Source organism: Lipomyces oligophaga, assembly GCF_038497815.1.
Source record: "Lipomyces oligophaga strain CBS 7107 unplaced genomic scaffold V1516scaffold_3, whole genome shotgun sequence".
In the NCBI taxonomy this organism is placed as follows: domain Eukaryota; kingdom Fungi; phylum Ascomycota; class Lipomycetes; order Lipomycetales; family Lipomycetaceae; genus Lipomyces; species [Lipomyces] oligophaga.
Genome location: NW_027117787.1, coordinates 1,478,801 through 1,490,303, shown reverse-complemented (window position 1 = coordinate 1,490,303; position 11,503 = coordinate 1,478,801). Strand labels below are relative to the sequence as shown.

Below are 11,503 nucleotides of genomic sequence, written 5' to 3'. Positions count from 1 at the left end.
GCTCCCTAACATTGATGTGGGTTGCCCTGGCAACCCAGGCATCTCGCGACTAATCAAACTACTCTGCGCGGCGCACTCCCGTCCTGTCTACACATACCAGTGGGGCCGGATTGGGCTAGCTTGGATCGATCAACAATCGGCAAACTCGTATAGCACGTTGAGCATTGATGCCGCGTGCGCTGTTTAAAGTTCGAGACAGACATATTGCTAACTTTAGCTCTCATTCTGCGTTGCGTTCTCTATGCAAGTTTTTTTCTTCACCGGTATACTGTGTGTCGGTTGCACTGTCCGACTGCTGTTTGGGCGTTCCTGCTGCCCTCGTTTTTTTTTTCTCCCTCATGCTTGCTTTCACGTTAGCTCTAACCTATTTGTCTTGTTGTTGTTATGATGGTTGGTGTGGGCGTGGTGGGTATTACTCTTACTAACTACTACTACTACTACTACCCTACTACTATTACTTACTACTACTACTGTCGCTGATGCTGGCACTGGTGCCGATGCGGTGCTCCTCCCGCCGCTGTTAATGTCGTTTCTGCATTGTCCGTCTGACTAATGATCCGCCATCTAAGTTTACTATGTATCCAGTAATAGCATCCTACTACACCGGTACCATCTCAGCGCCATTCCTCACACACTCTCACACACCACCGCGCTCTCTCGCGCGTCTGTCCGCCCTCTCCTCGTCTGCCCTGCTTCCCGAAAAACATATAAACGCGCCCTCTCCCGCCTTGTCCTACCTGATCGCCTCCCCTCCTCTCTTATTTTGCTAGACACATTCGCTTGACTCAACTTTCTCACCTAAGTCGCTCGCTCTACACCAACTCAAACTAATTCACAATGAAGTTCTCCGCTATCCTCTCCGTCGCCGCCGTCTTGGCCTCGTCTGCTGCTGCCGCTTTCACCAACGGCACCTCCTCCACCTACTACTACGACCTCACCACCACTGAGGTTGTTACTGCCTACACTACCTACTGCCCCTACCCCACCACTCTCACTGAGGGCACCAACATCTACACCGTCACTGAGGCTACCACCCTTACCATCACTGACTGCCCTTGCACTCTTACCAAGACCTACAGCACCTCCACTGTTACCACTGGTTCTTTCACTCCTTCCGTCGTCTCTTCCAGCACCCCTGCTGTCTCCACCTTCACCGGTGCTGCCAACAAGGCCCAGGTCGCTGGTGGTGCCGTCGCTGGTGTTGTCGCCATGGCTGCTTACCTTTTGTAAGCGGGTCTCTAGGTTTGACCTACTTTTCTAGTCTTGTGATGAGACGCATGGACTAAGGATTGGTTATTGTGTGTTTGTTGGGTTCTTGGGCTTCTGTGGAATTTTCTCTATGGCTTTGCTTTTCGCTTGCACGGTGTTCTATGTGGGCTGTTTTTGATTTTGCACAGTGGTTTAGTAATACCTCGCAATTACTACTCATACGCGCGGACCTTTTCTATTTGGATTTGATTTCATGTGTGTGTGTATATGCACGGAATAATAAGTTGTCTGGATATAATGTGTTTTATAATAAACTAGAATTTTTCTTTTTCTATAATTTTCTTTAATTTGGATAATTTATAATGATTTTTTTCTAGCAATTTCTCTTGTAGTATCGTTGTTTTGTTATCTTGGCGTGTGAGTTCTTTCTCGGGGCCATTGGTTTGCGAAGCAGGAACGGTTAAATAGAGTTCACTGAGCAAACTGTACATACCCGTCGCGTGCATTCCAATCAATAGGGCAAGATTAGAATAGAGTTTCGGACTGGTTTCTTTGTTTATATCTGGTGTGTAATAGGCAGGTGGTAAACAAAGGCGGATGGATATAATTAGGCATAGATGTACATGAAACCCGTTTACTACAAATCCGAGTTTGGGTTGACTGGGACTGTTCGGCGGCGGAGGGGAAAAACGACCCACGACCAGAACCAAGATGCGCAAGAAAAAGATGAGAGTGAGGAGAAGAGCAAGAAAGATAGTGGTACTGCGCTAGTCTCGAACAGGACAAGGTTTTCTGTTTTCTCGTCTTGTTTTGGGGGGCAGATTGGCGGGCAGTGAGAGAATCTAGAAAAAACAAATGATTTTCTCTGGTCCGGCCGTAGTAGGTAGGATGTAGTGATATCATCAACGACGATTGATTGACAGCTGTGAGAGCGACTCAAATAGGTTTGAGAAATGGATTGGGACGTGACGGACAAATTAATTTGGATTCAGAATTGTGAAATAATATTCGAATAATTGCATCCGGACAGACAGACTAGCAGTCTTGATTTTTGATATGAGCAATTCCAGCAATTTTTTTCTGCTGTTAGTGGTGGACGGCGCATCGGAGAATGCGACAGAAAAACAATGGTCGTATTTAGGTGGGTGCTAATTGGGGCCACAGGTCCCGGCAGTCCACACAAAAAATACACAACCTGTAGAAGCAGTAAGAAGCGACAAATGACCTGTATAGTGGAACACAGATGAAAAAAGGCGTTGACTTGTAATTTTACAAAGGCTATTTTTGGAATTGTAATTAGATGTTGATTGATTGACTGTTTAATTGAATAATTGATTAATTTTGTTATTGATTTTTAGTGTGAGCAGGACGAGCGCAATAAGGGGAGACATGGTTCTCCTAATGCCTAGCGAACTATGCCACATAGTGGTCGCAAAAGACTTAACAGAGCTTGCGTTGGATGGCGACGGGCTCGCTCGCGCACTCTACATGCGTTGCTGCAAGATCCACGGTCGGATCCGGGCGTAGCATCTTGTCTTCTGGTCGATTGTGCTGCCTTCAGCGATATTTCTGCTGTGCTGGATATCGCGCAGCTTCGTTGCATCATCGCGCAGCGCCGTACAGAGCAGCCATGAATTGTGAAACACCTAGCTTGGCCACCAACACTCTAGCAGAATCAATTACTATTCTGTTCTCGGACCGCACGTGAGCTCAGATAATATATTTTAGATTGCATCCTTTACCAGCCATAGATATGGCACCCGGTCGGACTATCGACTAGCTCCAATAATTTAATTGTTAGTCTCAATATACCAGGCGCTAGAGCGGACAGACAGACAGACAGACAACATAAGAAGCCAGAAAGCAAGGACCGATCGGCAGCACCGATTGCCCGGAGTAGCCGTCTAAGTGAACCAGGCAATACTACTCCATCACATTGTCCATCCACGGTTCATCTATATGGCCTGGCTGAGTCATTTCTGACACGAGCTCTGCCCTCCAAAGACCGAACACGACCGCATCGCTCAGGCTGCACCCAAGCTAAGCAGTCCTGCTGTCCCACACGCAAAACATACAAACAGACGAGTCTGTTTACGCGATGGATACGCGATGAGACAGCGCCGCACCGCTTGCTCTGCACGCGTCGAGCGAGATACAATTTTATTTTCAACGAGTTTGATCTGATCTTCTTTTATATTTCTGAGTGCGAGTGATACGATCGAGTGGGCCCATACAGCCATACCGCAGTGGTGGTGCCTGTTTGCTATGATTGATGCGATCAAATCGTCTGGAGTGCTTGTGAGTGCTGTTCTCTTAATACCAAACACTCTCCTGTTACCCTTGCGGATAGTAGACACAGGCTGAATGCACTGCGAGATAAAGAATCGCACGCATGCTATACACCCGTCGTGTCCAGCTAAGCGCAATTGCAGTTTTGGTCTACCAATTTTCTGGTTTAGTCAAATGGCGGTAAGAAAGGAAGCAATTGCCGTCCTGCCAAACCCGTCGTCTATGTGCTTCTTGTTCCCTGTTGGAGCTATCAAATTACGGAATCTGTCTGTCCCAGGTAATGAAGCAAAGCAATTTTTTCTGTCTTGGATCAACAATCTCATTTTACACGTCACGGAATCCGCCGAAATACCTCCTCCACAATGGAAGTCCTCTCGGTATCAGATAATCCAATTGCTCAATCCATCCGCGCCTCTGTTAAGCGCGCCTCCTACCTCATCGAGGTCATCTGTTCATTGTCCGTCGTCTACTGCCCTGATCGACCAAATTAAAGCGATTTGCGACAGCTAAATCCGCCTGCTCCACAAGCCCCCACCTCAATTCCTCTGCTCACCTAATCGGTGGTCAAACATCTGAACCGCTGACTTTGCTCACCTGATAGCACCGCCACAGCACCAGCCAATATGGGGTTATCCTGCGCGGCCACTTCTGGTTCTCTTTCCGGATACAATTATCCGCATGGAGTAAGTCTTGTGGCTTGGGCTTGTCATTCATTGGCCCTGAGGACTCCAGCCACTGTCCAGATTCTGCTTTCTCCAGTCCACCCCTCCTCTAGTCCTCCGCCTCACGTGGCTGGTGAGCTCCCACGCGCAGCTCCCTCTGCAAGCTCACGGGGCATTGATTCGATTTTTGAGCTTCTGACCGAGCAGAAGCACCAGTTGACCTCGAATTAACTAGCGCAGAGCTCACACTTGATCCGGCTCCACTTGACGCTGTATTCGCGTTTTTGCTGGATTCTTCTCGTTTCTTGAAGCTTTTATTCTCTCATTCAATTCATCGTTTTCGGGCTCAGCGACCGTCGTTTCGTCTACTACTTCTACTCGCCGTCGCATTTTCATCCTTCATCTCGTTCGGCTTCTCTGTTCAATGGCGCTTCGCGACCCCAAACGTCATCTCCTCTTCGAGGTCTCTACCGAGGTTGCCAACAGAGGTCTGTATATCCTTCTCTCAATGCACTCGAGCTGGCAATGTCCGGCAGCGATGCTTGTATCTGTTTGATGTTTATTTAGTTGTTTTTCACCTAACACTGCTCTTGCTATCACAGTCGGCGGTATTTACTCGGTTATAAAATCAAAGGCTCCTATAACCACTGCCGAATACCGCGATAGATATACTCTGATAGGGCCCTTGAACCGCAAAAGTGTATGTTCTATATTTTTTCGACCATCTGAACATACTTGGGCTAATACGTGTTCATAGGCTGCGATCGAGGTTGAGGAATTAACACCGACAGACCCTTACATGGTCGAGACCCTGCGGTCTATGTCTGAGCGTGGAGTTCAGTATCTCTACGGACGTTGGCTTATCGAAGGTTAGTTCAATAATTCTCTGTTTCCCTTCACAGCATTTGATTTTAATACTGTCGATAGGCGCCCCTCGAGTTTTACTGTTCGAAACTGGTCCTTCGTATTCTCATCTCGATGAGTGGAAAGCCGATCTATGGAATGTCGCTGGAGTTCCCTCTCCCGCCGCGGACAGCGAGACCAACGAAGCTGTCATCTTCGGCTACCTCGTCGCCTGGTTCTTGGGCGAATTTGTTTATCATGACCGCACTAGAGCAGTAGTCGCGCATTTCCATGAATGGTTGGCCGGTGTCGCGTTGCCTTTGTGTCGTAAGCGCCGCATCGACGTCACGACGATTTTTACCACGCATGCTACTCTTCTCGGCAGATATCTGTGTGCGGGGTCTGTTGATTTTTACAACAATCTGCAGTATTTCGACGTCGATGCCGAAGCTGGAAAAAGAGGCATCTACCATCGCTATTGTATTGAGCGTGCTGCTGCTCATGCTGCCGATGTGTTCACGACGGTTTCCCACATCACGGCATATGAAAGCGAGCATTTACTCAAACGCAAGCCTGACGGAGTATTACCCAATGGCTTGAACGTCGTCAAGTTTTCGGCCGTGCATGAGTTCCAGAACTTGCATGCCGTGAGCAAGGAGAAGATCAATGATTTTATCCGCGGACATTTCTACGGTCATTACGATTTTGATCTCGAGAATACTTTGTATTTTTTTACTGCCGGAAGATACGAGTATCGCAACAAAGGTGTCGATATGTACATCGAGTCACTTGCTCGATTGAATCATCGGCTGAAAGTGGAAAATTCCAACAAAACCGTTGTCGCTTTCATCATCATGCCGGCGGCTACCCATTCGTACACCGTAGAGACGCTCAAAGGTCAAGCGGTTATGAAAGCACTCCATGATACGGTGAATGAGATTCAGGAAAGTGTTGGTCGTCGGCTTTTCGAACAGTCTGCTCGATTCAACGTCGATAGTGGGAAGGACTTCTCAGAGGACTTGAACGAACTTCTAACTGGAAGTGAGAAAGTTCTGTTGAAGCGTCGTGTATTTGCTCTTAAGCGGACTAGTCAACCTCCTATTGTGACTCATAACATGGCCGATGATGCGAACGATCCAATTTTGAACCAAATTCGGCGTGTCCAGCTATTCAATCACTCTTCTGACCGAGTGAAAATTGTCTTTCACCCCGAGTTTTTGAATAGCAACAATCCGATTTTGTCGCTGGATTATGATGATTTCGTTCGGGGATGTCATTTAGGAGTTTTCCCGTCGTACTACGAGCCCTGGGGATATACGCCTGCGGAATGTACAGTGATGGGAGTTCCATCGGTGACTACGAATCTTTCCGGGTTTGGATGTTACATGGAGGAGTTGATCGAAAATACCTCTGATTATGGTATCTACATTGTCGATCGTCGGTCGAAAGGTGTGGATGACTCAATCAATCAATTGACGGATTACATGTTTCAGTTTACGTTGAAGTCGCGCCGTCAAAGAATTAACCAGCGTAATCGTACTGAGCGTCTTTCAGATCTCTTAGACTGGAAACGGATGGGATTAGAATATATCAAGGCGCGACAACTTGCGCTTCGCCGTGCGTACTCGTCTTCGTTTGAGAATGGCGATGCTATGGATGATGCATTTTTCGATGGCATCGAGGCTAAATTATCTCGACCGCTTTCTGCGCAGGCATCGCCTCGCGACCGATCTGGAATGATGACCCCGGGCGATTTCGGGTCTTTGCAAGAAGTCCGTGAAGGCTTGAATACGGACGATTACGTTGGATTTAGACTACCTGAAGAAGAAGATGACGAGCCTTATCCATATCCACTGACACTCAAGCAGCCCAATACGCCAAATGGGAGTGGACTTTGATTTGATACGTCTGTTTTGTAGCATTTGTTTCTGCCAACAAGCATTAATATTTGATTTAAAAGTGAAGTTGTATTGTTGTTAGGTGTAGTTTCACGTGACCGATGATTTAGGTACGTTGGAAGGAATTGATTTAGCAGTGAACACTATAATAGAAGAAATAAAATTAGTGATTAGAATGGCCAGTATAGCATTGAATGCAGAGATCAATGGCAAAACGGAGATTCGGTCTTTGACCGCTGCAATTGCAGACCAACGACAAAAGTTTGAATCAAGGCGGATGCACAACCAAACAGAGAATCCCACAGAAGCCAGTGAACAGAATAGCAGCAACACCCTGTACCAGAGTAATCTGAAAATTTACAAATCTTTGAATGAATTTGAGAAAAAACTATCTGAGTTCACAGCGAGTATTTCACAATACAATTACGAGCCGAAGATTGCCAAGGAACTGGTAGAATCAGATCATGACTTATGCGAATCCGTGACCGAGCTGGTCGAGTATCAAACGAACATGCGGAAGATATCAGAGCTCGAAGCAGTTTCGAAGAGTCTGGATCTGAAGTTGACGGAATTACTGAATTCGCTTGCGGATGCTCGGTCACAGTTGGTAGGCTCGACTATATCAAATGAGTCCGAGGATATGCAAGACAAGTACAGAGAAAGTTCCGCGTCGGGTGTTCCCTACGGGGAGTTGCTGGCGTACGCGACGAAAATAGCAAATTTTTCCACTGCACCAGCAAGTTTGCTAGCTCGGCCTTATGCGCGTGATCCTGCACAAGTTGATCAGCAACCCCCCTTAACTACAACCAGTGCAGCTATAGGTCCAGGTCCAACAAGTACAACCGCCCTGGGTGTCGAAAAGCAATCAGATCCGATTGCAAATGACATTGAAATTGCTTTGAAACAAGTTGCGAATTCGAAAGTCACGGGAGTACAAGTTGTTTTTCCGTGGCCTACAGAAGACGATTTACGCCGATCCATTTTGTCGTCTACGGACGTGGTGAAAAGTCTTGTACATGACGACCAGACTCACGATGAAATGCAAGGAGTTGAGAGTTCACGCCAAATAAATGACATTTAATACATCTCAAGAACTTCGAATCCCCAAATTTATGTATTTCTAATAATAATATTAATAATATTAATAATAATGACGCGATCAAGTTCTCGTAAACCAGCTCAGTCGTCGACCTTTACCTAAGGGCGACGAATCCAATTCACGAATCATTGGGGAACCCTGAAGATTTAACGGGCTCGAATTCGTTGTTAATAATGCGGTTCCACCACCACCACGCATGGGTTTTACGATTCGTCGTGCAGTTTGGGATTCAGGAGATGATTGAGACTCGGGTATAGTTCCAGCCAATACTTGATCCAAGCGGTCTTTCATTTCAATAATCCTCGCTTCAAAATTCTCTGTCTCGACTACCAATCGTTCCTGGGAGTCTTGCAGTAATGACTCAAGTCCTGTAATCCGCTCATTTCGTAGTCGCACTTTGCGGTCGAGGACCGCACATTCTCGTTTTAGCTGCGCGTTCTGATCAACTAGAGCACGCTGGACTTGTGTCAACTGATCCAAGTTCCTCTCAAGCAGCGCCATCCGCTTCTGCTGACCTTTGGTTGCATTTGCGGTTTTCAGTACTGCTTTATATTGTTCGCGGACTTCTTCAAGACTGATTTCAAGCTCTACCACACGTTCACATCGATTCTGTAAATCTCGCATCAATGATCTCTTGATAGTTTCAAAATCGATTAATTGTTGTTTCATTGTCTTATATCGCTCCTTTGTTGGTGAAGGCAGATCACCGCTGTTGCCATTTCCAACTGATACCATGGTCGCAGTCGGTGTAGATGCTGCTGGTGACACGGGAGATCGGGTAGAGGGCGTGCTTGGGTCTGTACTGGAAGCATCGGCGATCGAAGATACCGAAGATACCGAAGAACTGGAAATTATCGATGACATTACAGATGGAGATCGGACCTGCTGCAGTTGTATCTGGCGGTTGATGTCAAGCGCCGTATTTAGGTCTCGCTTGGACTCAGCCAGCAAGGATTCAAATATACTCTGCTTAGTATCGATGTATTCTGCCAGCTCGGTCGACGTCATATCGCGTCCGCCAGCATTCGTGACTAGCACTTCCAATTCTTTACACAAGGTCTCGACTTGTTCGCGTTCTCGAATCCGGCTCTCTACCTCGTCGATCTGTGCTTCTTGCATTTGCCTTGTCTGGTTGATGAATTCCCGTGCCTCCAGTAAATAGGTCTTTAATTCAGTGGCCTGATCATCGCTATCCAATTTGCTAATAGCAAGACTAATCCAATCTTGATGTTCGTTGTCGACAGCGTCTGAAATATTTTCTCGAGGAATGCCTGACTCAATTACCGAACTCGTCTCAGGCGTAAAATATTTAAATCCAGCCGCCATTTCTCGAAGTTTCTCTCGCTTCCGGAGACTCCTTTCTTCTAGTTTGATCGCGGTGTCCTGCGCTCGACTCGTCGCTTCATATAACTGTTTGCGTACACTATCAAGTTCGCTTGCCGTTTCGGCATTCGATTCTTTCAATCCATCCATTGTGATTTCTCTTTCTCGAGCTTCGAAGTCAAGCTTCTCGATCCTCGTCTCCAGACTAGTTATTTGCTCGTACCCTCGTTCGGCTCGTTCGGCCAACTGTGCCTCTCGTTGTCGTAAATCGAGATTCTCCCGTTTTAATTCGTTTATAATCTGTTCTAGGCCAGAAACTGTAGTTTCGCGATCAGCAAGCTTTGTCTGTAACTCGATAGTATCATCTCCATAATGCTGCTTTTTGGAAGGCGAATTCAACAGCGAGTCACTCGTTGTGTTAGCATCAATCGATATCTCCCCTGCCCATTCATCCGAAGGAACAACGACCCCATTTCGCCACTGCCCAAGTTCGCTTTCCAGCGCTGTAATATACGCAGACTGAGATGCTCCCTGGTTCTTTAGCTTGCGGACCTGGATCTTAAGTTCGGCCGATGACATCTCAGCATTTATCTTGGGCTTATTCCGAATATTTTTGGCCCGCATACCAAATCGTAATGTTGACAGCGTTTCTTGCTCATTGTAACTTGAAGGCGAACAGTTTACGATCAAAGTTGTTCGAGAATTTCCTCCTAATGATTCTTGCAAGATCCTAGTCAATTTGGAGTCACGATAGGGAACATGCGAAGACTTCCCATCCGTAAGTGCGTTGATTACCATTCCAAGAGCTGACAAGGATTTATTGATTTTTTTGGCTTCTTCTAGTACCTGGCCGGAAGCACCTGTTTTTCCGACCTTCTCTGATCCGGCAAGATCGACAAGAAACAGCTGTCCAGATTTAGTACTTCCAGTCTCGATATTTTTCTGACTAACAACCAATGCAAAAATCGAATGCGACCGTGATGATTCTTCATTCATGTTTGTCGAGGCGACTGAACGCGTGTCTGCTCCTTGCCGCATGACTTGATAGACTTCTTCTACGGAGGACACGTAAATCTCAGTCAGCCCCTTGACATAAACGCTCTTTGATTTATCTTCGTGGATTGGCAAATTATCATTCACAGCTATCGAATTAGATCATCCGCGTAACAAACACAAGCCAACATACGGTGTAGCAAGTCCTTAATCCGTTCCATGTAAATTTCCATATAGCTGACCCGAACAGTATACTCAATTTCCGAAGGACTATTTAAAATGCACGCGAAAATCTGTTGCACTATTCGGGGTATGATTCCGCGTTCAGAACTCTCGATATCGGGACCCTGAAATGTCAGTACGTGACGAATGTGTGATTTGTCAAAAATACGTGCCATCATTGAATATGATTTACCAGAACCTGTTTGTCCATAGGCAAAGACAGTGCCATTATAACCGTGCAAAATATCTAGATATTAGCTGTGAACTTAACCAATTAGAAATATGTAGTACCATCTACTGTTGACCGGATGCTGTAGTCAAAGACATCACTTTGTTTACTACCAGCTGGAAATACCCGGTCAAAAGTAAAACTTCCAGAAAAATCTTTTGCCTAATTTGGTCAGAAAAAATGGCTCTCTACATAGAAACTGAACTGACCTCTATGAAACAGCTATTTTCAGATGGAAACTGGACAATGTCGGATCCGCCCAGTCGCTGTTCAATACTATTTTGAGGGCGGAAGCGAGCAACGACTGAATTTGTCAACACTATCATTCCTATAAAGATTTGAGAAATTACCTTTAATCGAATTAGCCGCTGCATCCCGAGACGGAGTTGCGCTGTCGAGCTGTTAATCAAAGAGACCTCCACATCACATTTCAGCACACCTCATAATGCTCCCAGTCTTTCTTCTGGTGTTCACTCCTCAATATTAGGAATGCAACACCTTCTGAAATTGCTTGAGCCGCTCAAATAATAAGATATAGGCGCAAATCACGTCGAGTCCGCGATTTTTCTCGCTAAAGTTCAAAGAATTTATTGATTTACTGAACATCAACAGCCAATTTGAAGGTAGGGTGGGCTAGGGGTGCGGCTACAGACCACCACAATGCAGACAGACACTTCAGCTTCTAGTGGAGTACGATAGATTTTGAAATCCTTTATGGCTTAATTAATATCATGTT

General features: G+C 46.1%; 4 protein-coding genes across 4 annotated transcripts; 3 read left to right on the top strand and 1 right to left on the bottom strand.

The window, feature by feature from the left end:
• The first annotated feature begins 755 nt into the window (after positions 1-755).
• Positions 756-1,546, top strand: V1516DRAFT_673828 (uncharacterized protein). Its single transcript, XM_066921976.1, has one exon. It carries the CDS (start codon positions 838-840, stop codon positions 1,228-1,230), a length of 393 nt encoding a protein of 130 aa, XP_066778366.1. The 5' UTR covers positions 756-837; the 3' UTR covers positions 1,231-1,546.
• A 2,819-nt stretch (positions 1,547-4,365) lies between these two features.
• On the top strand, positions 4,366-7,070 carry V1516DRAFT_673822 (glycogen synthase). The gene is made up of 4 exons (XM_066921975.1): positions 4,366-4,648; positions 4,763-4,860; positions 4,918-5,029; positions 5,088-7,070. Exons 1-4 carry the CDS (start codon positions 4,585-4,587, stop codon positions 6,899-6,901), a joined length of 2,088 nt encoding a protein of 695 aa, XP_066778365.1. The 5' UTR covers positions 4,366-4,584; the 3' UTR covers positions 6,902-7,070.
• V1516DRAFT_673820 (vitamin-D-receptor interacting mediator subunit 4-domain-containing protein) lies at positions 7,052-8,055 on the top strand. Its single transcript, XM_066921974.1, has one exon. It carries the CDS (start codon positions 7,077-7,079, stop codon positions 7,980-7,982), a length of 906 nt encoding a protein of 301 aa, XP_066778364.1. The 5' UTR covers positions 7,052-7,076; the 3' UTR covers positions 7,983-8,055.
• Positions 8,004-11,388, bottom strand: V1516DRAFT_673817 (P-loop containing nucleoside triphosphate hydrolase protein). Its single transcript, XM_066921973.1, has 7 exons — positions 11,207-11,388; positions 11,118-11,158; positions 10,977-11,071; positions 10,830-10,929; positions 10,712-10,785; positions 10,510-10,663; positions 8,004-10,465 (listed from the first exon to the last, which is right to left on the bottom strand). The coding sequence occupies exons 1-7, from the start codon at positions 11,209-11,211 to the stop codon at positions 8,061-8,063; spliced, it is 2,874 nt and encodes a 957-aa protein (XP_066778363.1). The 5' UTR covers positions 11,212-11,388; the 3' UTR covers positions 8,004-8,060.
• Between the last annotated feature and the right edge of the window lie 115 nt (positions 11,389-11,503).